Source organism: Panthera onca, chromosome E3, assembly GCF_046562875.1.
Source record: "Panthera onca isolate mPanOnc1 chromosome E3, mPanOnc1 haplotype 2, whole genome shotgun sequence".
Taxonomy (NCBI): domain Eukaryota; kingdom Metazoa; phylum Chordata; class Mammalia; order Carnivora; family Felidae; genus Panthera; species Panthera onca.
In genome coordinates this window covers 14,045,282-14,073,187 of record NC_138354.1, presented here as the reverse complement: position 1 = coordinate 14,073,187, position 27,906 = coordinate 14,045,282, and the positions used below count along the sequence as shown (strand labels likewise).

Below are 27,906 nucleotides of genomic sequence, written 5' to 3'. Positions count from 1 at the left end.
AAAATGAACCCAACGGGGATCAGAGATCTAAATGTAAAACCAGAACTTAAAATGTATAAAATAACACATGGAAGAAACCCTTTGTGACGGTGGGTTAGGTGAAGCCTTTTTAGATGAGATAACCAAAGCATGATCCATCAAAGAACAAACCGATCAACTGGATAGACTTCATTGAAATGTAAAGCCTCGCTTGGAAATTCGCTTTTAAGGAAAGTGAAAACACAAGCCACCGTCTGGGAGAACATACTTGTGAATCACATATCTGATGAGGAGACTGTATCAGGAATATGCAAAGAACTCTCAAAACTCAGTCACGAAGAATGAAAAGTAAAATATGTGCGAAGAGTGAGCGCAGAACGTCATTAGTCATTAGGGAAATACAAATTATAATTACAAAAAGATACCACCACACACATTAAAATGGCTCAAACATAAAAGTACAGACAAGATCCAGAGGAACTGGAACTTTCATACACGGTTGGCAGGAATATAAAATGGAAACCGAGTTGGTCGTTTCTTAAAAAATACTTTCTTAAGTCCCTACCTGCTATATGATCTAGCCAATCTGCGCCTGGGTATTTACTGAAGGAAAACAAAAGCCCATATCCATACGAAGACTTTTACACGAATGCTCACAGCAGTCTTATTTGGAATAGCCAAAATTTGGAAAAGCCAAAATTTGGAAATAACCCAAATGCCCATCTATGAGAGAAGGAATAAACTAACTGCAGGCTACTCACATAATGGAAGATACTCGGCAATAAAAAGGAATGAATTATTGATACAAAGCACAGCATCGATGAGCCTCAAAACAATTATGCCGGGGGAAAGAAGTCAGCCAGAAAAGAATACACACTATATTATCCCCTCCCCATTACGTAAAACTAGGGAAAGATTCAAACTAATCTATAGTGGCGGAAGGCATATCAGTGGTTGTCTAGAGAAAGGCAGGTGGGAGGGGCGGGAAGCATTATTACAAAGGTGCACAAGAAAACTGGGGGGTGATGAATGCATACATTTGCTTGATGGTGGCAATTTCTCTAGAACATGCATATTTCAAACCTTATCCGATTGTACCCTTTAAACAAGTAGAATCTATTGTGTGTTCTTTATACCTCAGTAAAGCTGTTAAAAAAACTTTTTAATATTGCAATATTGGTTTCAGGAGCAGAATTCAGTGATTCATCACTTACATACAACACCCAGTGCTCGTCACAACAAGTGCCGTCCTTAATGCCCATCACCTATCTAGCCCATCCCCCCACCCATCTCCCTCCATCAACCCTCTTCATCATTAAGAGTCTCTTGAGGTTTGTCTCCAAGTCCAAGTAAGTATAAAGAAATGGAGAATTCTGAACAAATCCGATGGGTGTTATTATCTCCATTTCGGTCAGGAGGAAATTCAGTTATCTGCCAGGTAAAGGGAAAACTTTACTTGGGTTCTACAGGGCTGCTCTATGCTGAGCACCAACATTCATTTGCAAAAGGAAAATCAACAGATGCACACACTGAATTTGAACTGTAAAGTCAATGCAATTCTGCAAAAGACAACTCTTCAGAAAGCAGGAACTTCACCGCCCTGAATATTTATGCATCGTGTGGTAAATGACTCCCTGCTCAGAGGGCCCTCAAAGCAGGAGAGTTTCGGGCAGGGAAAGTGGCTTTCCCTGAAGTCCTTGGCCACCTAGTCCAGGAGGGCCGTATGTCGTTTCTGTAGAGGCACTCGTTCCCCATACTCTGCCCCTCCACGCGAAGGCTCTTAGCTTGGTCTGAACTCCTAAATTCCTTGCACATTGTTTGACCTAAAAAAATGTATCAGCCTTAATTTTAACATTCGAGTCAAGCCAAGTCAATTTCATTTGCAATGCAAAGGAAAACAGTTTTAAGAGTGCCAATGAAAACACAGATCTGAAATAAACTAATCAGCAGCACCAGAACCCAAACCTAAATCAGAATCCAAGCCTGGTCTTCCTCCCCATACCTCTGGGCTGCCCCAACACGATGCCAGCCCAGCCTTACTCAATTCTGGATAAGCCTGTCTTTACTTTTCTTTTTTTAATTTTTATTTATTTACTTGCATGCGCGCGCGCACACACACACACACACACACACACACACACACACGTGCCGGCGAGAACAGGGGAGGGGCAGAGAAAGAGGGAGAGAGAAAATCCCAAGCAGGCTCCATCCATGCTGTCAGCGCAGAGCCCGATGTGGTGCTCGATCTCATGAACTATGAGATCATGATCTGAGCTGAAATCGAGAGTCCGACGCTTAACCAACTGAGCCACACAGGCACCCCATGGAAACACCTGTCTTTCCGTTAGGCTTCCCTGTTATTTTGCGCTTCCATCCATCAATGTGAAGCGAATTATTTTTCAAGCTTTTCCTATTTTAAATATTCATCCTCTTGAAGTAGGTCACTCTTTCATGAGCCTCAGCTTCTCTTTGAACTGATTCCCTTTTGCTCCGTATCTCCCCTAATAGGGACGTGTAATGCATTCAAAGTGTGAAATCCAATTCCAGTTAATTTTATTGATTCCTTTCCCAGCCTCCTTATTTCTTATGCTAATTCATGTTTATTTCAAAAAGAGAAAACAAAACAGCCTTTTGGAGAGAATGTCTTCAAAATCTGTAGAGCCACCGCATTTTCATTCAATTATAAATGAGCTATACAATATTTAAATCACTCACTGGAAATAAAGGCAGGTTTTAATCCATTCCGGAACACAGCAAATGGCCTCAGAGAACAACTGCTTTGAAAGTGAGCAAATGGGATAATGATAAAATGCATACCTTGTCACACCCACACACCCACACTCACCAGGTTACCCGGTTGACTAAAATGATCTTCTCTGTTGTCCCTGTCTGCTCACCGAGTTTCAGACAGGAGACAGAATACACATGGCAAGTCCCACGTAAGCGCGCTTCTCTGGTATTTCCTTTCTCTGCAAAAATTGCTCTTAATTTTGAAAGGGGCCGAGGACGTGCTGCGTGCCCCTGCACAGTTTCCCATCATGCCTAGGCATAGCCACATACTGGCAGAACTGTCTCACAAGGTCAGATGAGAATGGCCTGGATGGGACCCACTGGCTCTTCCCTGAATCTGAAAATGTTCTGTTTCAGTTCCAAAATCACTGATTCTAGAAAGCCCCGCTTTCCCCCCAGTAACAGATCAATCCCATTGTAATGAATTCTATGAGCAAAGCTGGGATTCTAAAATGTGCTGAGTGTTATAAGCGAATTGATCTTGGACTTCCTTCCAAAATCATGACTGCCTGAACCCAACCCAGAGAAGGTAATCACTGCATCGTTTTTGACGCGCATCAATACTTTAGGCGTGTCCCCTGGAAGAGGTAATTTACTACCCGGCCTCCATCTAACACGCCTTCAGAATTGGTGTTTCTGAAAGAAGTCATTTCCTCCTAAATCATTAATAATGCAACATTTAAGTGGCAGCGATTCTCTCTTCATCATAAATAAATATCAAGAAATTACCTTCATCATCTCCTGCAAAAAAATGTGAACCAGACTGGCTCTCTCCAAAAGAAAGAGACATGACTCCATATTCCAGAACCCCTGTCTGGTTAATGAATGAGGGGGAAAGAGCCTTAAAAGTGGGTCAATGTCATTTTCTTAACCTGTTTCCTCCTCCTCTGTGTCTCGAGCAGGTTAGTCAGAATAGTTAAAGTCAAAAACACAAGAAATAACAAGTGTTGGCGAGGATGTAGAGAAAAAGGAGCCTTCACGAGCTGTTGGTGGGAATGCAAACTGGTGCAGCCACTGCGGAAAACAGTATGGAGGGTCCGCAAAAAATTAAAAACAGAACTACCATATGATCTAGTAATTCCACTACTGGGTATTTACCCAGAGAAAACAAAAACACTAATTCGAAAAGATATACGCACCTCTACGTTTATTGCAGCATTATTTACAATAGCCAAGATATGGAAGCAACCAAGTGTCCATTCACAGATGAAAGGATAAAGAAGATGTGGCATATATGTATATAAATATTACTCAGCCATAAAAAAAATATGAGATCTTGCCATCTGCAACAAAATGGATGGACCTAGAAGGCACGATGCTAAGGGAAATAAGTCAGTCAGAGAAAGACAAACACCATACGATTTCACTCCTATGTAGGGTTTAAGAAACAAAATGAATGAACAGAGAAAAATAAAAGGGGCAAACAAAAAACCAGACTCTTTAATACAGAGAACAAACGGGTGGTTGCCCTGGGGGTGGCGGGCGGAGGGGGGAGATGGATAAATCAGATAAAGGGGATTAAGGAGAGCACCTGTCATGATGAGCACTGAGAAACGTACAGAATTGTTGAATCATTACGTTGTACAACGGAAACTAATATAACACTGTATGTTAATTACACCCGAATAAAAAATAACAATAAAAAACATTTTCTTGCCAGTTCCTTGCTTCTCTTCACTTCTCCAGCCACCTCCTGGGCAAAACCTTTTCCCCCTCTCTTAGATCAAGCCGAGACCCGGAACCGCACATCGAACTGTCTACTCGACATCTCCACCTGGATGTCTTGTTTGTTTGTCTTTATTTTAGAAAGACAGAGAGCATGGAAGTGGGGGAGAGGAGCAGAGGGAGAGAGAGAATCTTAAGCACTGAGCGTGGAGCCCGACACAGGGCTCGATCCCACGGCCCTGGGATCATGACCTGAGCAGAAATCAAGAGTCGGACGCTCACCCGACTGGGCCACCGGGTGCCCCTCCGCCTGGATGTTTAATAGGCATCCCAAATTCAAGGTGTCCAAAGTTGGATGCATCATCCCCTCCCAAACCTGCCCTCCTACGTGTCTTCCCATCTTAGTGAATGGTAACTCCATTCTCTAACTGATTAGAGTAAATCCAGAGTCCTCTTTAACTGCTCTCTTTCTCTCCTACCTCGTATCTATTCCATCCACAGATCGTCACAGTGCTATCTTCCAAATACACCTGGGATGGGACACCTCCTACCACCTCCACTATTTCCAAACAGGTCCAAGCCACCACTTTCAAGCCACCACTGCCGCAATGGCCTTCCAATCGCTTCCACTCCTGCTTTCACGCCGTCCCCTACAACGTCATTGGCACACAGCAAGATGATCTCTTGAAAACATCTGAATTGGAGCATGCCACCCACCAGCTGAAGCTCAAAACTCTCCAAAGGTTCCCAGCATCACGTAGAACAAAAGCCTTGGAACACCAGTAAAAGGACCGTCTCGTCCAGAAGCCTTCTCCGGCAACTAGGTCTGGCGGAGTTCTCTCTCCTCTGTGCATCCACAATATCCTGGGCACACCTCCATCAGGTATGGACAACGTTACATCTCAGTGGCCTATGTCCCCCCCCCCCCACTGGACTGTACCTTGGCTCTTTCCCTGAGAGCACACAACACATAGCGCGGGCTCCGTAAGTGCCCTTGAAATCAAAAAGCCCTGAACTTAAAGGGCCTTGCGCTTGGTTTCATGTTCTGCCGTCGCCATCTTGAAATTGTTCACGATGGGTGAACAAGGTACTTTGTATTTTCATGTTTCAGTGGGCACTGCAAATTATATAGCTGGTCCTAGATGGATAGAAGGATGGATCCATGGATCAATGGATGGCCGGACAGACGGACTCAACTTCTGCAGTGCAGTACTAACTATCAGAATAAAATGCCACAGCTTGCAGGGAAAAGACTCCAAGAAAGAAATGCTGTACTTAAGGCACATATATGTAAAAGCCAAGGAAAAATATAAAACGAGATTTCTGAAAATCTGTCATCCACATACCTTTCCCTCAGGAATGTTACTGGTCTGCGAAAGACCGACAAAATTAGGAATTCCAGTACGTGGATGTTGTGACCAAAAAGAGGCATGGCAATAGGCATCTAAGGACAAAAAGACGAACAGAAGATAAATGATGAGGACTAGTATGATCGCATTCATTAATACAACCTGATACTGATTCAAGTCGAGACACGACATGCGCAGAACAGACACGTCAGAAACATTATTCTTTTGTATATAACAGTTGAGACCAGGACAAAGGAGAAGCATGAGACAGTGGGAAAGTCAACCAATGGGACTGAAATAACTAAAGTAAGTGGAAAAGATCAAGCTAGAACTTCAACTACCAAGTATAATCCCCCAGCATAATTCCCAAGTATATTTTTAGTGATAAGCTAAAAATTCAACTTAACTTTTTAAATAAAGCCAGAAAAAATACATGCGAGTATTTTTTTTCAAACCCCGAATCAAAGACAACTTGTGAAGTTAAATGTTCCAGGAAAATGTGAAGCCACTACACCCCATCCAAAGAAAGCATCGACATTAAAAGGTAAGCGAGGAGTTTGGAGAGCACATGTGTGATAAATACTGAAGACAAAGATAATTTCTTCACCACATAAAAAATGCATGCAAATCAACAATTCCATTAATCAACAGATAAATTCTGTTTTTAACAGATCAAACAGAGCTTCAAATTTCACCAAGAGCAAATGCAAATAAATCATATTTGGAAAAATATTCAATCTCACTACCAATCAAGACAATGGAAGCTAAAAGGAGAAGATGTGACTGTTTATCAAATTAGCAAGGTTTTAGACATTGTACCGTCTCTTCCTTGTGAAAGAAGATAAAGGTAATGCGAGGACTCTCACACACTGCTGCAAAATATAAACTCATACAAACCTAATGGGAAACCAGTTTGGCAAAATATATCAAAAGTCTTTAAAAAGCCCATACATTTTGGTCTACCGATTCCACATGAGACTATTTCTATCAGATGCTGGATATAAAGTTCTATATATAAAGATGTTCATCACACCGTTATGTATAACAAAAATTTGAAAGCAATTGTGAGATCACAGAAAATATATATTTGGTCTCTGGCCCCAGCTCCTGGCACAGAGCTCCTAAAACTCTTATAATTTCCTAAGTGATAAGAGCACTGAGAGCATCTTTTGTTCTATAGTGATCGCTGACCCTGGTTCCTGACACAGGGCTCCTAAAACCCTTGGAAACTTCTGGGTCATAAGAGGGTCTTGTTCTAACGCAGTGACTCTAGGTGGCACCAGACAGACTGGGCCATGATTAGAAGCTTGGAACTTTCAGCCTCGCCCCCCATTCTCCTTGGAAAAGAGAAGGGGTATAAATGGAGTTAATGATCCGTCGTGCCTCTGTGACAAAGCCTCTGTGAAATCCCAAAAGGATGGGGTTCCGAGAGCTTCGGGTTCCTGAGCACATCAGGGGGCTGGGAGAGTGCAGTGCCCCAAATGGGCATGGATGCCCCCATGTTCCAGCCCTACACATCCTTTCCATCTGGATATTCAACTGTATCATTTACCATATCCTTTTATAAGAAACCCATAAAAGTAAGTAAGAAAGTTTCTGTGTTCTGTGAGTCACTCTAGAAAATCAATCGAACCTGAGGAGGGGGTCCCTGGAAACTCTGATCTAGAGCCAGCTGGTCAGAAGCTCAGGTGACAACACGGGCTTGTGACGGACATCTGAATTGCGGGGGACAGGAGGGGGGTAGCCTTGTGAAACTGAGCCCTTAACCTATGGCATCTGATGTTATCCCCAGGTAGACAGCATCAGAATCGAGTTGAATTATAGGCCCCTCAGCTGGAGGCACAGAGAATTGCTTGGTGGGGAAAACCCACAACATTTGGTGACCAGAAGCGTCAGAAATGAAGTGTTCTCTGTGAGTAATAAAGGAGACACACAGGACAGAAACAGGAGGAAAGAACCGGGTTTTTTCCCCACAGAGGAAGAAAAAAATTTCTAATGCTGTAATCTATATCTCTGCCTATATGGAAGGGACAGAGAGAGACTTACGGTAAAAACCGTTGCATGAAAATACCGTATCATAACCGAAATTAATGTTTATGAAGTGCTTAGTAGCACGGGGAAGTATTTGTATAAAAATGTTAAGAGAAAGCATAGGACGCAAACATTTCTATGCAAGCATGATCTTAAAGATGTTAAGAATGTTAACAGGGAAGGAAGAAGAGGCTCTTATCTTAATGCTACAGAGCTGTAAGTCTTATTTTCTCATTTCTGATGTTCCCCGCTTCCTGACTTATCACAGCGAACAAACCATAGATGCTCTCTAAGTGACACGCAGACAGCCTGGCCACCACCCCTCCATCACCTCCGTGGAGCCGGAGGCAGACGGGTGCCAGCGTGCGGTTGACCAGGCTGGGGGGCACCCCCCCCGACCTCTGCTTCTGCCCTTACCAGTTGAGTTGTATACCTGCCAACAACCCCTTGGGTTTTTCCCAAACCTCTTCGCGCCAGCCGTGCTTGTTACCGGAATGACACAATTCTATTAAATTACATAAATGGGTGGCATTATGAGTGAGAACCAAGTCGAACGCTTTCGAAAGACTCAAGGGGAAAATAAAAAAAGGCTACGTAAAGGCGTGTGCAATTAGATGTGGGCAAGACAACCATACGGGATCAGGAAAGAATTCATAAGCTGTGGAAAGTTTCCACACACTGCAGAAACCTGTCTTCTCGGAGACTAAGATATCAGGTCCAAACAGACTCCCATCACGCTCAGGAGCTCTGAGATGACAGGTCGCCTTCTTCAGGGAAGGCGCCTTCGTGCTAAGGGAAGACAAGCATTGCCAGGGGGCACAGAACAAAACCCGGGTGAACGGGGACACCTGGGTGGCTCAGTGGGTTAAGCATCTGGTTGGAATTTAGCTCGGGTCATGATCTCACACTTCGGTTTGTGAGTTCGAGCCCCGCATCGGGCTCTCTGCTGTCAGGGCAGAGCTCACTTCAGATCTTGTCTCCCTCTCTCTCTGCCCCTACCCTGCTCGTTCTCTCTCTGTCTCTAAATAAATAAATAAATAAATAAATAAATAAATAAATAAACAAACTTAAAAAAAATAAATAAACAGGCAAACAGAGCACGGGGAGCGGCCTGATCCAAACTTTGGCTGGGGACACCGCAGTGGTGGCAAAGTGCAACACAGACTTCCAGGAGCAGAGCTCGGAGATGGAAACCTTCCAGAGTCAATTCCCAAGTCCTCGGTCAAACATGGGGCCACACCAGGCACAGGGAGCAGAAAGGGACAGAAGAGACATGAGAGCTCTCACGAGTCTGCTGTCGGTAGCTACCGTTGTCTACGAACAGATTGAAGGCAGAGGCTTGTAAAACCAGAAGGTCAATACCACAGTCAACTGAGTTAGCAAACATCAGAGGACAAGTAGGTTTTACAGAAAAAGATAAAAATGTACTCCCAGCAAACAGAATGAAGTCTATTCACCCGGGGGTGCGCCTGGGTGGCTCAGTCGGTTGAGCATCTGACTTCAGCTCAGGTCATGATTTCACAGTTCATGAGTTCGAGCCCCGGGTCAGGCTCTGTGCTGACAGCTCAGAGCCTGGAGCCTGCTTCCGATTCTGTGTCTCTGTCTCCCTCTGCCCCTCCCCTGCTCGTATTCTGTCTGTCTGTCTGTCTGTCTGTCTGTCTCTCTCTCTCAAAAATAAACATTAAAAAAAATTTTAAGAAATGCATTCACCCAGATCCAGCTTACCCAACAAAAGACACCCAGGTAGCATGAGATGTGGGTGTGGTGTGGGCAGAACAGAGGTGCCATGAGCCCCAAAAGGAGGTGCCACCTGCCTGGGTCACAGCAACACCTGTTGATCGGGAGGGCAGGTCTCATGTGAAGCGTTCTTACAATAAGAAAAAGAAAAGGGGCGCCTGGGTGGCGCAGTCGGTTAAGCGTCCGACTTCAGCCAGGTCACGATCTCGCGGTCCGTGAGTTCGAGCCCCGCATCAGGCTCTGGGCTGATGGCTCGGAGCCTGGAGCCTGTTTCCGATTCTGTGTCTCCCTCTCTCTCTGCCCCTCCCCTATTCATGCTCTGTCTCTCTCTGTCCCAAAAATAAATAAAAAACGTTGAAAAAAAATTTAAAAAAAAAAAAAAAAAAAGAAAAAGAAAAGAGCAGCTTTGAAGGCACGTTTCGAAATCTTGAAATGAAGAGGCAAATGCTGGCAGTCACGTTAATTGCGTTTGAAAGTTAAAAAAGAAAAATCTACCAGAAGCCAGGAAAGTATCAAACATCCCATGCGAGTAAAACTCATCTAAGCTTCCCAACAGCCCGGCGGAATCGATGATATTTTTACAGATGCAGACACTGAAACCAGGGGTGATATCTGCTCTCCAAGAAGCAGTCTGCAGGTATGAAGGCGAAAGGTTTTGCCGTGAGAAAAGGACTCAGAAGCACTTCAAAGCACGTCTCGGTGCCTCCCAGCTGCGCATCAGAATCACCTACTGAGCTTTTGAAAAATAAGGATTTCCAGAGCCATGTCTGACCGGGATCTGCAAAATGTGAACTTCTGGGTGGAGGGATCTGGGAGCTGGTACTTTGGTACTTCCCCAAAGGTCCCCAAGTGCATATGAAGTTCGGACAAGCATGGGAACCACTGGTCTGTGGCGTCCCCTGGTCTTCAGTGAAGGGCTAAAGCCGTAGGCATCGTCTGTCCTAGTTCGGACTGAAATGAAACACTCTCACTCTGAGAAAAGTGAGATGGTGATGCATTTCCTCGTTATAAGACCATAGTCCACTCATGAAGATAAAAAGCTTCTGCACAGCAAAGGAAACAATCAACAAAACTGAAAGGCAACCGACAGAATGGGAAAAGATATTTGCAAATGACATATCGGACAAAGGGCTAGTATCCAAAATCTATAAAGAGCTCACCAAACTCCACACCCAAAAAACAATCCAGTGAAGAAATGGGCAGAAAACATGAATGGACACTTCTCTAAAGAAGACATCCAGATGGCCAACAGGCACATGAAAAGATGCTCAACGTCGCTCCTCATCAGGGAAATACAAATCAAAACCACACTCAGATATCACCTCATGCCAGTCAGAGTGGCCAAAATGAACAAATCAGGAGACTATAGATGCTGGAGAGGATGTGGAGAAACGGGAACCCTCTCGCACTGTTGGTGGGAATGCAAACTGGTGCAGCCGCTCTGGAAAACAGTGTGAAGGTTCCTCAAAAAATTAAAAATAGGCCTACCCTATGACCCAGCAGTAGCACTGCTAGGAATTTACCCAAGGGATACAGGAGTGCTGATGCATAGGGGCACTTGTACCCCAGTGTTTATAGCAGCACTCTCAACAATAGCCAAATTATGGAAAGAGCCTAAATGTCCATCCACTGATGAATGGATAAAGAAATTGTGGTTTATATACACAATGGAATACTACGTGGCAATGAGAAAAAATGAAATATGGCCTTTTGTAGCAACGTGGATGGAACTGAAGAGTGTGATGCTAAGTGAAATAAGCCATACAGAGAAAGACAGATACCATATGTTTTCTCTCTTATGTGGATCCTGAGAAACTTAACAGGAACCCATGGGGGAGGGGAAGGAAAAAAAAAAAAGAGAGGTTAGAGTGGGAGAGAGCCAAACCATAAGAGACTCTTAAAAACTGAGAACAAACTGAGGGTTGATGGGGGGTGGGAGGGAGGGGAGGGTGGGTGATGGGCGTTGAAGAGGGCATCTTTTGGGATGAGCACTGGGTGTTGTATGGAAACCAATTTGACAATAAATTTCATATGTTAAAAAAAAAAAGACCATAGTCCAGACAAGCCCCCAACTTCTCAGTCTGCTTAAGTAGAAGAAAAGAAGCTTAAGGGACTTATTTTAACTTCTGGTGAAAAAGAGGGTAGGTTTGCAAGAGTACAGTGGGATGTCAGGAACTTTGGCGTGAGAGTCCGTGAGTCCAGACACGATGCTCAAGGTCAGCGAAGGGAGACGCCCTCGCAGGAAGGAGCTGCCGCAGAAAAGCCCCCCTTCTTCTCCTGCTTCAGCACCCCAGGGGTGCGCGCGGGTCCTGGCCGAGTCAGGAACTTGGCGAAAAGATGTCTGAAATTCTGGCCAACCTGACCCCCCCCTGCGATAATCACGCTGCAACCCACAGCCTATCGGTGGCATATAAACGAAAAAAAATTCATTTCCCACTTTTACGTCCATATAAAGTCTTTAGAACAGTACTGGGCACTTGAAGCACATGCACAGTAAATGTTAGCTACTGTCATAGTTATTACTGTTAGCACCATCACCGTCACCATCATCATCTGGAATCTCCTATTTCTTTAATGTTTATTTTCTTTATTTTGAGAGGGGTGAGGCAGAGCAAGAGAGGGAGACAGAATCCCAAGCAGGCTCCGAACTCTCAGCATGGATCCCGATGCGGGGCTCGATCCCACGACGGTGAGATCGTGACCCGAGCCGACATCAAGAGTTGAGATCGACTCTCAGATGCTCAACCCCTGGGCCAACCAGGCAGCCCAGGAATCTGTTTCTTGTGGTTAAGAAGAAAAAGAACACCTTATTGAGCACAGAGGTACTGGCCCAGCGTTCCGGTTATTTCTTGCTGTTTAACAAACCACCCAAAAAGTTACTGGCTTAAAACAACAACTCCATGTATTTTGCTCGTGAAGCAGAGCTTGGGGGTGGGGACGGCTCCTCTCAGCTCCAGCTGGTATCAGCTAGGGAGGCTTGAAGGCCAAGATGGTGTGGGGTAGGGTGGAATAGGTGGGGAGGAGGGATAGGTGGGGAAGGGAGAAAAGTGGGGGGTGAAGACTAGAGAGGGGTGAGAGGTGGGAAGGGGCGGATAGGTAGGGAAGTGAGGTAGGGGTGGGGTAGGTTGAAGCGCACTCACTCACATGTCTGGCACCTGCTCTGGGAAGACAGAAACAGCTGGGAGCTGGAAGATCTGAGACTCTTTCCCCTCCCCCCAGTCCCCTTCCCTTCCCCCTCTCCCCCCCCCCGCCCGCCCCCGGGGGTCTCTCTCCAGCACAGTGGCTTCAGGTCAGCCTGATTTCTGACAGGTGGCTCAAGGCTTCAAAGGGGCACATCCGCAGAGACAGCACCTGCTAGAAACTCTATCGTCCTTTACCACCCAGCCTAGGAAGTCCTGCGGCATCATTTCCATTGAACTCTAGCCTCTCAAAGGCAGTCACTAAGGCCAGCCGATGATGATCGATGGGAGGGGAAGCACTCCACCTTCTGCGAGGAAGAGGGACGAAGAAAAACTGCAGGCACATTTTGAAACCACCACACGTTAGAGAAACCCTTTCTTGGTCCTTTGGACTGAACTTTTTATGGCTGCCAAAAAATGCAGATCTGACCAATGCTGACCAACCGCTGTCTACAGGAAAAGACGCCTTTGAATCACTGACTCTACCTGTCTGATCCACACGATTATAGAACTTGAACACACTTTAGAGCCCATCTAGATTGCGCTGGGGAGAAAAGCAGTCCCAGAGGGGCCGGGCCGTCTTGTTCCCGAGAGCGATAATGGCTCTGACCCACCCCCTGCGGCATTATTAACTGAATCGTTCATCAATATTCTCCTATTTACAGGCATGCTGCAACGTATTCGACAGATGTCATCTCATCCGGTCTTTATCATAGTCACAGGAGGAGCTGCTGTTTTTCCCGACGGGTAAACTGAGGCTCAGCAACACGGAGCTGCCCAAAACCCAAGGTTGGGTCTGGCTTTGCTACGTAGCCAAGAGGAAGTTCGAGAAAAATCCGTCAAACGCGAAAGCCCATGCTCAGTCCACCGAATACCCCCCCCCCCCCCCGGAGATCAGCTGGTTAGGGAAGCAGCTGGCGGGGCCGGGGTCACCCATCTGGCTCTTGTCCAGAATTCAGGGCCATCGAACTGTCTCTACTAAGATGAGGCTTTCAATAGAACCGTCCCTGAGAGGTAACGATGAACTCACGTTCTGACAAAATTGTGCACCGTTAACACGAGATCCTTTCTTGTGGGGAAGGAGGACAGATGTGGGTTCTCAAAGTCCTAAAGAGGAAGCTGGGACACCCACCTAGCAGTGAGGCTGGGAGGGGAAGGACCATAGGCCCGTCACCAGCTGCTGTTGTGCAAAGTTGGCCTCTGAGTGAGGAGGAGGAGGAGGAGGGGGAGGAGGAGGAGGGGGAGGAGGAGGGGGAGGAGGAGGGAGAGAAGGAACACATAGGGCAGTCTACTTTTCCCCAAGGGTCGCGGAACACAAGTTCCTGAAGAGCAGCAGAAGACTTTTGACTCAAAGCATCCATTTGGTAACTGCTGTGTGACTTTTGTCTTCTCCCCAAACCGCTTTGTGCAACTAAACACAGCCCGGGGGTGCTCACATCTTCCTGAGTGCTCCCCTTCAGCTGATGAAGGAAGAGACGGAGCTCCTGAAAAGGTACGTTATAAGAGTTGTGTGTTTTACTATTAGTTTCAGCCCCGTTCCTCAAATCTTCTGGAATCAGTTCAATTGCGGGAAGACGGGGAGGCAGGGGAAAAGAAAAAAAAAAAAGGAAAGTGGATTTTAGAACAACTTGGCAAATTAGCAAAGTTTGTAACATCATTAAAGGGCTCTTAAATATTCTTCCCTGAACTCCATTTTTATCTTGTGAATGCATTTCAGTAATTGCTCTAAAAGAGATTGTGGAACTTTGGCACAAACATAAATGTTTGCGTGATTTAAAATGCAGCGGCAGCAAAGATCATGATTTTTTTAAATTGCTAATTCTTAAGCTAACCTTTGCAGTTTGTCTCCTCTTGAAAAATGCCAGTTCCTATCAGCAGAAGCCGTAATAAAGACAATGCATATATTATTTAGTTCTTTATAATTGCAAACAGCTTAGCTATATTTCAATACTTACCCCTCAGCTCCAACATGGAGCATAAGTAGGGGATGATTACAATCATTCCATCATTCTGTAAATAGAACACTGGGACGTTAAGGAACAAGACTCTTTTCTTAAAGCCAAGAGACCAGACAGAAAGAATCTAGTCCAGAACCAGACAGATTTCAATCCAACCACCTTGCCCCACCCCCACTCACTGTTCAACCCAATCAGTACATGTTGATCACATTGGTCAAGGACAGAGACCCAGAGTAGAGAGACTGGACTGTCCTTTAGGGACTCTAGTGTTGTAGGCCTACCTAATGGAATTAGGATAATTAACACTGGCTGCTCTAACAGAGAAGCTCCACGATCCCAAGGGCTTAAAACAATGGTCCGATGCATGAGGGCATCAAGAAAGAGCTGTGGAGGATAGTGCTCTGTTCCACATAGTCGTTCAGGGACTAAGGATCCATCCACCTTACAGCCCACCAAGAGGTGGACTCCAAGGCCACCACTAGCAGGTAATGACATAAAGCGTGGACTCCGCAGGGGATTTTGTGGACCAGGCCCACCGGCGACGAACATCCCTTCTACCCGCCTTCTAGCGAGAACTCAGTCACGTGGCCCCACTTAACTGCAGGCGAGGCTTTCTGAAGATCAGCTGTGTGCCCAAGAGGAGAGGAAAATGCCTTGGCCAACAAAGGCGTTAGCTCTGCCTCCCCGGCTAGAGGCAAGGAAAGTTCTGGGCTGCCTGACGTCCGTTTCCCTAATGCAGACCCTGATCTGGTATAAACAGTGTCGTAAAAAAGACTCGTCCCTCCCTTCCAGGAGCTCCCAACTAAAGTTCCGCACCACATACTCAACCTCAAGTCTCCAGCACAGATCAGGATGGTGAATGGGAATGAGAAGAAGGGTGCACTGGAGCCAAAGGGCCTCCCTTCCGGACTCAAGAGACCCGCGGACCAGCTCGTGGCATCAGCTTCTCGGGAGGATGTGTCTACACACTTCTGGGTCCGGGGCCCTTGGCTGGATGGTGTGACTACTACTCAAGACTTGGTTTCCATTGAAGAATGACCCTCACAGGATCACACCGAGCTTGCCCAATTAAAGGCACCATGAATACCAATAAATTGGAGACTAGACGGTAGAGAGGGCACAGGGCAGAAGCCGAGGACAGAGCTTGCCTCAGGCCTGTCGAGGGTTGCCCAACACGAAGAAGAAACTAACAACGTGCACTTGTCAGCACTAATTTCCTTGCAAATATAAGCAAAGCCTTTTAATTAACTTAATATCAATTTCACTTTTCTCACATTTTGTTCTAATTATGGGCTGGATTTGAAGCTCTCGCAGCATAATTGAGAGCCCTAGAACTAACAGCTTTACAACCTTACACGCTGGTAACTGCAAAACCTGAGGGTAGGAAGGTTCCCCGCCACCACTGTGTCACTGCACCCCCAGGCCCGCCACTCCGCAATCCCCGGTCCGGCCACCGACGCTGATCAGGACTGGGTCACACATCCAGGGGTCGGCGAGTACCGACCTCAGCACAAAGGGAGACACAGAGAGGCGCCTCTGGACAACTCACTTACTTCTCAAAGTTTCGGCCTCCTCGTTGGTAAAACGGGCCTCATGGTGTAAGAAGACCTGATGTACCGTCAAGTAACACAAAACACTTGATACGTACTACGTGCCCGATAAAAATCCTTTGTAGGGTAAACTACACTACACACATATACAAATACTTGACATTCCCCAAATCTACGACACCTTCAACTCTAAACTTTTTTTTACCATGTTTATGTACTCGCAGAAAAAAAAATGCTACCAACTAAACTATGACACATGACTGACCGTAAAATGAATCTCCGTTTCAGAGACACATAAATGTGCACCTTAGCAGTGACCAAAGAGGGCTACGCGAGGTCGTTTTCAATCGGTGAGATGTCTTCAAGGCAAATCCAAGCTAACCCTAGGATCTGAGTATTCTAGTTCATGGACGTTTAGTTAGCAAAGACTCGCTTCATTTTAATATTCACTGAAAATGCACTTGGGGGTGTGGAGGGGCTGACAGTCACCACGGCTTCCCAATGCAAATGCCATGCTGTCTTTCCTCTTTTGCCTCCGCCATACTCTCTCTGGAAAGCAACTATTCTCTGGAAGGGAGGGAGCTTCCCCTGCTGAGGGCGGAGCTCCTTATTGGCCCCCATCAAAGGCCATCCCTTAGAGATCTCTAGTTGGCTCTCTGGGACTTGAGTCCCATCTTCTAGTCCCTGAAAGCAAAGGCCGGTCACGTGACCACTTTCTGGACCACACGCAGAGCACGCCAGAGGCACTTCTGGAAAAGATTTTCTCTCCTGATTCAACAGCAGGAGCAGACGTGGCCCCTTCCTTCTTTGTAGGGAGAGGCAATGACTGGAATTGCAGCAGCCATCTTGTCACCACGAAGACCAAGAGAAATACAATTAGCTCCGACATTACGTCATCATGACGACCTCATGATGCCAAACCAAGCCACTACTTCTGGCCTTGCTAAGAGAGAACAAGTCACCTGATGGCCAATTGATTCCCAAACGACCTAGAGAAGGATTTTTAGAAACAAAGAAAATGTATTCTCTTGCAAACTCTTGGGTCCGCCGCCGTATACACAATTCATGATGATGCGAGGCAGAGACGAACAGGGGCTAAAAGCAGACCCATGCAAAGAGAAGGAAGAGAAGGGTGTGACCCATAATCCGAGAGTTAAAGTCACGTAACTCTCATTTACACATGCATAGACTTCGGTCCCTAGAAAGACGGCAGAACGAGAACCCGGGTCTCCCGTTAGTTCAGTGTTCTTTCTACAGGGAGGTACAGCACCTAACAAGGCGTGGATGGCCATTAGACATCCCTCAGTAAACACTAATCACACAATTAGCCACCGTGTCTGGGGCCAGGATGGAAGGAGGCACTTGGAGAATCCTGCCCCCTATTAACCGTCCGCTCGCTCATGTGTCGGTGCCTGGATGCGGCCGCCTGTCATGACGGCAGCGGTTTATTTCTCATGCATGGCAAGGCTGAGGCTCCGCAGTTAGCAATGACAGGGACATTATTAAAAGGGAGAACTTTTCTATCAGTGGCTAAGCCAATTGCCATCCATATGTCAGAACAGTCTAAAGACCTACGAGGAGCAATAGTTAAGGCAGAAGAAGGTCCTTCCACCAAGCGAGTGCAACAGGGCATCAGGAAAGGAGGGAGGGAGAGAAAGTTCCTTGCTGAGGCAGGGAGCTTCTGTCCCCCCCCACCCCCGCCACCCCCGTCAAAGGCCATCCCTCTGAGAGCTGGCTCTCCTGCACTTCTGGGTTCCATCTCTCGGTCCCCTGGGCCCCAGCCAGGGAAGCAGGTTCAGCCCTGCAACAGGGCTCTCCATGGGGTGGCAGGGCCCAGAGGCCGGGTGGTGGCCTCAGGAGGCAGGCCCGGGGGGACCGTTGTCGTTGTCGTTGTCGTTGTCGTTGTCGTAGCAGCCATAGCTGAGACAAAGGCAGACAGCTGCAGGGGGAGGTCAAGACTGGGCTTGGAGCAGAGAACTCCCCAGCCCCTCATCCCCACCATGACCCTCCGCAGAGTCCCCCAGCCCCTAGGCTGCCTCTTGGCCAGGGAAACAGAAAGGTGTATGGTATGTGGAACAGAAGTGCCGGGACAAGCTGCGCCCCCCCCCACCCCTCCCACCATAAGACTGCACGGTGTGCGTCCTAAGGGTGCCCCCCCTCGCCGTGGTGGGACTTTTCCCCGGGGAATAAGCTGATTCAGGATGAGGGGGACAACAGGTAAACGGAGCAGAGGACACAGAGATCAGGCGCCAGAAGGATTCCCGACGGGCTCGCCAGGGGAGCGGCCCTGCAGGCTGGATGCGGAAGGATGGTGCCTGCAGGGAGCTGAGCTGGAGAAGACTGGAGGGAGGCGGAGGGGGCTGGGAGGTTCCACAAGGAGAGCAGCAGGGGAGGCGAGGGCAGAGCAAGCTCAAGGGGAGCGCGCAGGGCTCCGCGCTGAGGAAGGCTTCGGATTTTCCGGAGGGGGCAATTCCAGGTGTTGGCTCTTGGCACAGGATGCGGCCAAGGACAGGGCTCCAAAGGGAGGAGCACCCCGGCCTCTGAAGCTCGGAGGGCCAGCTGCGTCTTGTAGCAGAGGCACCTCATACCCACCACTGGATCTTAACCCACTTTCCCACCGATTTGGCACAGAACCGTGACATCAGTTCTCTTACGTCGCCGTGGTGCCCCGGGTCACCCAGTCCCCCCCCCCCACCCCCCATGTCTACAGAATTAAGTCCAAGCCAGCCTGGGGCTCAAAGCAGTCTCCACCTGGCCCTCCGAACCCGCTCCCCTGCCACGCAGCCTGCCTTAGATCCCCACATGCGTGTGCCTCTACACTGCTCCCCACGCCAGCCCCCCTGCGGATTCCCGCTCCCGGGCCCGGACTGTCTTCTGTGACTTGCTTCCACCTCAGGCCCCGGGGTGCTCTCCCCACCTGCGTCCTCGGGTCCCCGTGTCCCAAGTTTCTGAGTTCTCCTGTTCAAGCTGAGCCCTTGCCGGCTAAGCACCTCCCGTGGGCGAGTCTGCGCCTCCGTCCTTCCACACTTGTGCCAACACTCTTCCAGAACCTAGTGCGTGCACCTGTTAAAACCACAAACGCACCTTTCCAAGGAGACCACGGACGTCTGCCCCTCTCTGTGTGCGGGCCTCCCGCCCACGCCCGGCGGTGAGGAAGCGCTCCTCACACACGTGAAGGACCAGCATGTTCTACAACGGGATCTGAGGCACACAGATCTCCTAGGCCTCAAGCACGTCACCCAAAGGCATCATCTGTAGAAGGAGAAGAGGGAGAGGAAGCAAGGAGGAGGAAGAAGGAAACGGAATGCGGCCTCCGACAAACACCGGAAGAGAGACGGAGTCCAATTAAATCAGAGACCAAGCGAGTGAGAGGGCAAAGGACCTCCTTTTACCCCTTTGGAGCCTTATGTCACAGATAACTGTGACCACGCTCTGCCACAGAGCACGGCTAGCGGTTCACCCGTTCGGGCCAGAAATATCTGCTGAGCACTGATGAGGGGCCAGTGCAGTTCCCACATCAGGGATGTGGGGGGCGGGGCGGGGGGCTGGCCAGCAGGGTCCCTTCCCTCCAGGTGTCTGTGATCTCCCAGGTGCCACACACGGGGCCCCAGGGCTCGGGCCGCACCTTCCAAATTCCATTTCATCCCGACTCACAAGGGCCCCATGTCACAGCCGAGAGGTGAAGTGATTTGTCCAAGGTCACACAGCTAACACGGGACGGAATCAGTAATCCAGTGCAGTCTGCCTGATGCCCCAGTGAACACACTTTCTTCCGATTTTATATATATTTTTTCATGTTTTTAAACGTTTATTTATTTTTAAGACAGAGACAGAGCGTGACCGCGGGAGGGGCACAGAGAGAGGGAGACACAGAATCCGAAGCAGGCTCCGGGCTCCGAGCGGTCAGCACAGAGCCCGACACGGGGCTCGATCTCACGAACTTTGAGATCATGACCTGAGCCCAAGTTGGACGCTCAACCGACTGAGCTACCCGGGTGCCCCGTTCCAATTTTGTATCTTAAAAAAAAAAAAAAAAAAAAGACCTGCAGGTTCTCCGATCTCGGAGTTTCTTCATTTGACACACGCCTTACTAGGTCCCCGCTCCTTCCTCTCGTCGTCAAGTCTGGCTCTAATTACCGAGCCTTCTTCCTGTCCACAAAGGACACTCCAGATTTGGCAACAGCAAAGGTCAGGGGGTTGGATTTCTTCCTCGAGAATGACACGGCGGCCTCTTCCCCGCTACCTCTGGGCCGGGCAGGCAGCAGCTGAACCTCCTGGCGAGCTGCCTGTCGCACAGACCGGCCAGCACACTTGTGCCCGCGTCTGAGGGCGGCCCAAGAGCGGGCTCCCCGTGTCTCCAGGAGGGGCTGGCTGCAGCAGACGCTTCTAGGCCATCGGAGGGAAAGGGAGTGAGCCTTCCCCCCTGTGCACGGAGCTGGGGCTCCTGCCTGCCACAGAGGCCTGCCTGCAGGCAGCCCACGAAGGCTCCAGCTGCCTCCGCTTTCCTCCTGACACTCATCGCAGTGAGTGATTTTTAACACAAACGTTGGCCCTCTCCTCCTTCCCCCCTACCTCCTTCCCACAGCAAACGCCGGTCCCATCCAGCGCTGGGGGTCCACACGCGCCCATCCGTATCCCGGCAGCACAGGGGAACAGCTCCGGCCCGGCTCTGGCATCCTTGAAGACATGCCTTCAAAATGCCAGCCTCTCTTGCTGACTCCCCACCCCCCGCCCCCCCGTGGAGGCCTACGAGGGCAAATCTCCACCCCTGTCCCTCCGTCCGGAGGCACCGGGCCGGCTGGGCCGTGCTCCGGTGACCGAGAACCTGTTGGTGGGTTCCACAGCTCGGTCTGCCTCCTGGGGCTTGGGGGCAGGACTCAGTTAGGTAATTTTGACTTCCCTCTGTTCCCGCAAAGATTTTCAATTTCTTCAAGCAACCTGCTTCTGCTCAATATCCTTCTGAAAATCTAAATTTGGAACCTACCCGGAATCGATTGCATTTCCTCCGATGACAGAGCTGCCCCGGGCTTAGTGGAGCAGCGACACGCGCCCTTCCGTCTCACTGCACAGGGGCGTGATGAGGGAGGGGGTGCCCAGCCAGAGCCCAGTGCTTGCATGGGGGGGAAGGGGGGGCAAGTGAAACATCACACCCGTCCTCCCTCTTCACCCTGACTCCTCGGGAGGGCGCTGGGCTGGAGACAAGTACCGTGATATTCGTGAAATCTTGGCTCTGCCCTTCTCCGCCTATGTCATCGCGGCCAAGTCGCACGGTATCTCTGTTTCTCACCCTTTGCTCAGCTCTAAAATGGGAGAAGCAAATAATTTCCTCACAAGGTGACAAGAAAGTCCCAAGTCAAGTACAGAGCTCCAGGAGAATTCTAACAAGAAATCTGTCCATCCCTAGGTCCATTTTTCCTAATGCTGGTACCAAGCCGCCATTTCTTAAGATACTTTAAACACAGCATTATTGTCTTTCGTGCAAGTCTTTTAGATTTTCCAAGTCTCCACAATAAACACGAATTAATTTTCTCCTACAAAAAAAAAGGGGGGGGGGATACAAACCCATATTCATATTATAAAATCACACATGGAAAGAAAACATACCAAAAGGCGTTGCTGTCTATTCTAGACAACTGCTTGACTTCCAAGCCCTTCGGAAGGATCTGGAGCCCTTCGGGCAGGCGGGGGAAGGACCAGATCAGCCTCAAGATGGCCCAGGCAAGATGGTGGCAGGGAGATGCCAGAGGCAAGATGGTTTCCTCACGCTCAGTCTCCCCAGCCATGTCTTTCCAGCCCCTTCCCCCTCACCACATCCACGCAGCCCAATCCAGCCACGACAGTGTCCAGAGTATTTCCTCTGTGTCTACTGTTTACCTCCTATGTATACCTACTGCCCAATTAATCAACCCATAAACCTTAGGTGCCCGCATCCCGTACAAGGTGCTGCAAGAGATGCTTGAAGGATATAAGTGTTACTAAAAAGTCCGAAATATGGTTCAAGCCCTTAAAAAGCCTACCACCCAGTGCTGGACTCAAAAGATAAACCCACGTAGGCACAAGAATATAAGCCAGGGTTACAAAGCAGTGCTGACAAGCAAACCTCAAGCAACTCGGACCAGGAAGAGCTCAGACACGTGGCCTGGCACGACCCTACTCCCGCCTCCAGGGCAAGGACCGTGAGCCAAACTTTCAAGGATGGAGGAATATAGAAAGGGAGCAGGGACGGCACACCCAGACAACTTCTCGAAGGCTGGGGCTGAAAGGTGGAGGCTACGATCCTAAGGCAAATGTGGGGCATCCCAGCAAGCAGGTCAGTCTGGCCGGAAGAGGCGGAAGGTACTGGGCAAGGGTGGGAGCGTGGGACACGCTGGTTGGGGCGGTGGCGGCCTCCAGGCTTGCCCGTGATTCCTGAGGAAACAGAAAGCCACCGGAAGCTGGGTGCTCGGGAAGGGGTGCTTCCCAATCAGGTAGCTGGAGCCACGTGTGCTGGGTGGAAGGCGGGCAAGAGACCAAGGGCAGGGCCCTGGGCAGAGGGTACGGCCACAACATCAGGGGGCAGCAGTGGGGCCCTCGCGGAAAGAAATGGGAACACAGGTGCAAGACAGAGCCTGGAGGGGAACAAACGAGCTCCTCTCTCTCTCTGTGAGCTTCCCCTCCATACCAGCATCTCGGCCTTCTCTTTAAAGTGTCCTTCTCGGGGCACCTGGGTGGCTCAGCCGGTTGAGCGCCCGACTTCGCTCAGGTCACGATGTCGCAGTTCACGGGTTCAAGCCCCGCGTCGAGCTCTGTGCTGGCAGCTCGGAGCCTAGACCCTGCTTCGGATTCTGTGTCTCCCTCTCTCTCTGCCCCTCACTCACTCACGCTCTGTCTCTCTCTCTCTCTCTCTCTCTCAAAAAGAAATAAACATTAAAAAATAAATAAATAAAGTGTCCTTCTCAGCCTGTAGGAAGGGAAACAACCTGTAACCGTTTTTTGCAAAAGGCAGGACTCAGGACTTGGACATTTGGCTTCTGAGGAAGCCTGGGTCACCCTGGCTGCCCAGCGCAGCGGGCCCCCTCTTGGGACGTGGAACAAACCTGTCCCAAGAGTGAGTAACCCCTAGGGGTAGCGGTGCTCACGGCCGGGGGGAGGCAGAGCCGTCCCTGAGTCCCTCCTGTCAGAACTTCATAGGAGTCCACGGGAAGGTTTGAGAAAGCTCAGCAACCTTGACAATGCCAGCTCCCACCTCATACCCAAAGGGCTGGACCCAAGTGGCCTTGTTCCTATGCTATGCCGGGTGCCAGGCTCCCAGAGGCCCCCATTAATTCCTGAGAAATAAAGGGCTTGCACCCCTAAGCCCCCGGGGAATTGCTAACAAGACAGAAGAGCACACGGGCAAAGAAGCCAGACTCCCAGCCCGTCTGAAGCAGGCTCCTGGCTTCTCAGAAGTTCCTCCCCCCTCCCCCACCCAGCTGGACCCAAGTGGCCTTGGGAGAATGGATTTTCCTCTTTGCTTGCTCAGTGTAGGGAGCGGGCCACGGTCCTGGCCACAGCTAGTCGAGATGCAAAGTCTCGGGCCCCCACCCCAGGCCTACTGAATCAGAGGCTCTGGGGGTGAGGCCTAGAAACCTATGTCTTTTTTTTTTTTTTTCTTTTTTAATGTTTATTTACTTTGAGAGAGACAGACAGAGAGAGAGAGAGCAGGAGAGGGGCACAGAGACACAGAGAGAGAGAGAGAGAGAGAGAATTCCACGTAGGCTCCGCACCATCAGCTCAGAGCCTGATGCAGGGCTCGATCCCATGAACCGCGAGGTCATGACCTGGGCCGAAATCAAAAGTCTGACGCTCAGCCCACTGAGCTGCCCAGGTGCCCTTGAAACCCGTGTCTTAATGGGCCCTCCATCTGACTCTGACACGTGCCAAAAACTGAGGCAGGCTGATGTAGCAGCTAAGAACCTCAATTCTGGAACAGACCGTCCAAGTTCACCCCCTGACTGTGGCCAAGCTCCTTAGCGGGCAGTGTCAGCTACTACCTCCTAGGATTGCTATAAAGGCTTAATGAGTCCCTGCATGTCTGTGCACTTAGTAAGTACCATTTCGAATTTTATTATTCCTCTCTGAGGCATTTGGGGGTGTAGCTATACCATATTTTGTTTCCTAACTGAAACCAATACTAAAATAATTTGTGTCCCTAAGTGCAGCCTGACGGCGAGACCCAGGCTTTCTCGCACTCTCTCTTTTGGGTCCTCCGGGTGGGTCTATAGCAGGTATCCGTGCAGAATCATAAGGCGCACACCATACGCTCCTACTTTGTCCGGAAACGAACGGGGGACTGCAGCTCCCCAGGGCAGATACAAGTTCAAAGCATCCCCTGGATACTTGTTACAGGACATTAAGAAGACCACAGGGTTACGTCAAAGGGCGCGCAGAGATCTGACCACAGCCCGCCTAGAAGGACCCAGCAGGGATCTCCCCGGGGTGCAGGGAGAGAACTATCTGATACCCTCCTTCTTTTGCAATGACTTGTCGTTCTGGAACTCTTATGAGAACATGAGTTAGAAGCTCCGGAAGGGGGGTGGCAGCCTTGGGGTCTGCCTTGGATACCAGCCCTGTGGACCCTGGAGAGCTGCTTGCACTCCGGGTAGGTAATACTCTGACCTTGGGGACAGCAAGCGTCCAGTGACCCATCAGTCCCTGGACCAGGTGTGACCAGGGCACATTAAGTCTTCCCCTGCTCGCCGAGCGCTGAAGAGAACATTTTAGATGGGGCAGATTCTGACAACTGTCATTAACTGCTACGCTCTGAAACGCTGCCTCCCGACCCACCAGCGAACTGTAACATTCGCCCTCGGGCAGCTCTGGGCGAGAAACGGGGTGTGTTTTTAACAGCAGCCTCCACCAAGGCAGCAGGAAGGGAGGAGTCCTCCGTATTCGCTGTGCACCCCGCCTCTCGCAGAGATGACATATTCATCCAACTTACTACCGAAGCGCATTAGCTCCAGACCTGAGGCCTTGACTTTGCAGACATTTAAGCCCGCCAACGTCCCTCCCTGTCTGACCCCACCAAACGCTAAAAGCTGCAAGAGCTATTTTCTCCAAGTCGGCCTGCGCCTCCGGTCCCAGTTGGCCGCGCGACTAGTTTCTGCACTCGGGCTGGAGTCGCCAGGTAATGATTCCCGCACGCGGGGACCCGGAGCCAGCCGTACTGACATGTTTCCACAATAAAAGCAAACTTACAGCTGGGGCACAGTAGAAGCAGGTAATTCTTTCCAGCAGCCCCGGCCTCCCGGCCAAGACAGGGCAGGAAAGGGTGAGAGGGAGCCTGCGGGAGCCAGGAGGCGCCGGCTCTCCCCCACCGCGCCAAGGGCCCCAGGGGTTTACCGGTGCCCGGCCCGCCCGCGCAGAGCCCCCGTAGGCGCCGGCGCACCTCCTTACCATTCAGTTGCCGGTAGACGATGTCCTCGAGCAGCGAGAGGCGCTTCAAGACCGCATCCTGGATGGGGCTGGCGCTGTGCGCGCTAAGGTTGGCCGCCTCGGCGCGCGGCCGGATCTCGTGGAAGGCGTCTCCGCTGCGCACCGCGATGGGCCGGCACTTGGCCAGGAAGAGCACGAAGCCGGCCACCGCGATCAAGTTCAACACCAGCAGCACTTTGACTCTTCTCAGTGAAGCCATCAAACACGCCCGGCCGGCCCGCGCCCCGGACCCGCGCCCCCTCGGGCTCCCGCGAGGCGCGGAGCTGCCGGGGAGCCGTGCGAGCCTCACACTCCCGACTGCCGGCGGGGAGCCCCGCGGCTCCCGGCCCCACAGCGCGGATGCTCCCGGCAGCGGAGACGGTTGGGAGGACCGGGCGGTCAGGGGGAGAGCGAAATCGCTCCCATGGAAGCCCTCGGTGTGCAGAAGTGCTCCCGGAGACGCCTGCTCAGTTCACGGCTCGCGGCCCCTTCCGGGCGCCTCGGCTTCTCGGCGAAGGGCCGGGGGCCGTGGGTCTCTCCGCGGCACCAGCAAGTGGCTCGCGGCTGTTCCTCGGGACGCCGGGAGCGAAGCCCGGGAGTGGCGCGCAGGTGCCGGGCTCAGGGTTTGCCGCCCGCCCGCGGGGGAGCGCGCCGCGCCTCGGGCCACACGGCCACCACCCTCGTCCGCAGGCGGCCGTCGCGGCGCGCGGCCCGCGGTCTTCAGCCCAGGACCCGCTCCCCGGGGCGGGCGCCTTTGTTCCGCTCAGCGACCCGCTCCATCACGCCGGGCAGAGGGAAAGCCCGCGCCCGGAGCCCGCATCCTCGCGGCTCCGCAGTCACGCTCAAGTCTCAATTACTCTCAAAGTGGGGGCAGCACTAGGGGGCGGACCAAGGGGCAGAGCGCGACGTCCTCTCCGCCCCTCGCGCCGGGGATACCCCACCCCGCCACCAAACTCACCAGCGCGCACAGCGCCGCGGGCGCCCGGACGCGTTCCAAGCCCCAACCTCACGCAGTGAGCCTTCGGGCCCTGCCGGTCACACTGGCCTCGCTCCGAGCTGGCGCGTCGCGAGGCCGGCCGGAAGGAGGAGTAGGACCTCAAAAGTCACAGCAGTTCTCTACCCCCGCCGAAAACGTCGCGGGGAGCGCGGCGGGCAGGGACGCGCGCCGGCGCCCCCTCCGCTCGCCAGAACGGGCAGCTCGGCTCGTCCCGCGCGCCACGGAGCCAAACGCCGAGTGTCCTAATTGGCGGACGCAGTGATACGGCCGCTGCGGCACCGACAGCCCACGCGGCCCTGGCCCGGGGGTTGGAGAGCCCGGAGGGGACGCGCAGGTGGCGGCGGAGGGCGGGGCGCGGCCCGAGGGGACCGGCTGCAACGCCAGCTCCTCCTCCGCCGCCCCTGGCCACCCCTCTCCCCGCGAGCCTGTCGGCCGCCGCCACCCGCAGGCTGCCAGGCGCACAGCTCCCCGGCTCGCCCGCTCGTGCGCGCGCACCCGGAAAGGGTGGGGGCGCCCGGAGAGCAGGGACTGCGCGGGATGGGGGCAGTCAAGTCATGACGGCTGCTGGCGGCGTCGGAGGGACCCTCTGGTTCTCAGCACTCCCCGAGCAGGCGGGTTTGTTCCATCCTGGGAGGCGATGAAGACATCCCTTTCTGTGTGCTCGCAGCTCCGCTTTGCGTGGCCGGGAATGGCTAGAGGGAAAATCTGGCCTGGAGACTCGGATTCTGTTACTTTGGGAGCCAGGCCGCGCGTTAGCGGGCTGGGTGGGTTCTCTCCGAGTGAAAATTCTAGTCGTCCAAGTCACGGTTGCTGTGTCCACCCTCATTTTATCCTAAGAAGCCCATCTGGGCTACTGGATTTCCAGGATCTCTTCCTCTTCCCCAAGCCAGGAGCTGGAAAGGCTGGAATTCAAAGACCCTTCTTGATCCACTTAATTCCTTGGGCCTAAAAAAAGAAAGGAGGCTGCCGAACAAATAAGGCTGGGCAGTAGAGGGCCATGAATCTGGTGGTTTCCACCTCACCATTTCTATCGCACTGAAGTTATTTCTTTTTTACTACTGGGTCTTTGGTGTGCGGGCTCGCTTTGTTGCTTATTTATTATTTTAGATATCAATTTTTAACAGAAGGGTGCCTGAAAAATATAACAGATTTTTAAATTTTCATTCCCTTGGAACTCTGTGCCCGAGTTCAATTGGATCTTGTTGGTTTTGCTTTATATCACCTGCAGAAAGTGAACAC

The 27,906-nt window shown here is 50.9% G+C and overlaps 1 protein-coding gene across 2 annotated transcripts in view; it reads right to left on the bottom strand.

The window, feature by feature from the left end:
• Positions 1-27,350, bottom strand: part of GALNT17 (polypeptide N-acetylgalactosaminyltransferase 17) — a 444,121-nt gene extending 416,771 nt beyond the window's left edge. Inside the window, exon 1 of one of the 2 annotated variants that reach the window (XM_060649143.3) lies at positions 25,653-27,350. In XM_060649143.3, the coding sequence (XP_060505126.1) occupies positions 25,653-25,890 (238 nt within the window). In that variant the 5' untranslated portion in view covers positions 25,891-27,350. Of the gene's footprint in view, positions 1-21,222; positions 21,254-25,652 lie in introns of those variants that run through there. The other variant, XM_060649144.3, reaches the window with a different exon arrangement.
• Positions 27,351-27,906: the final 556 nt, after the last annotated feature.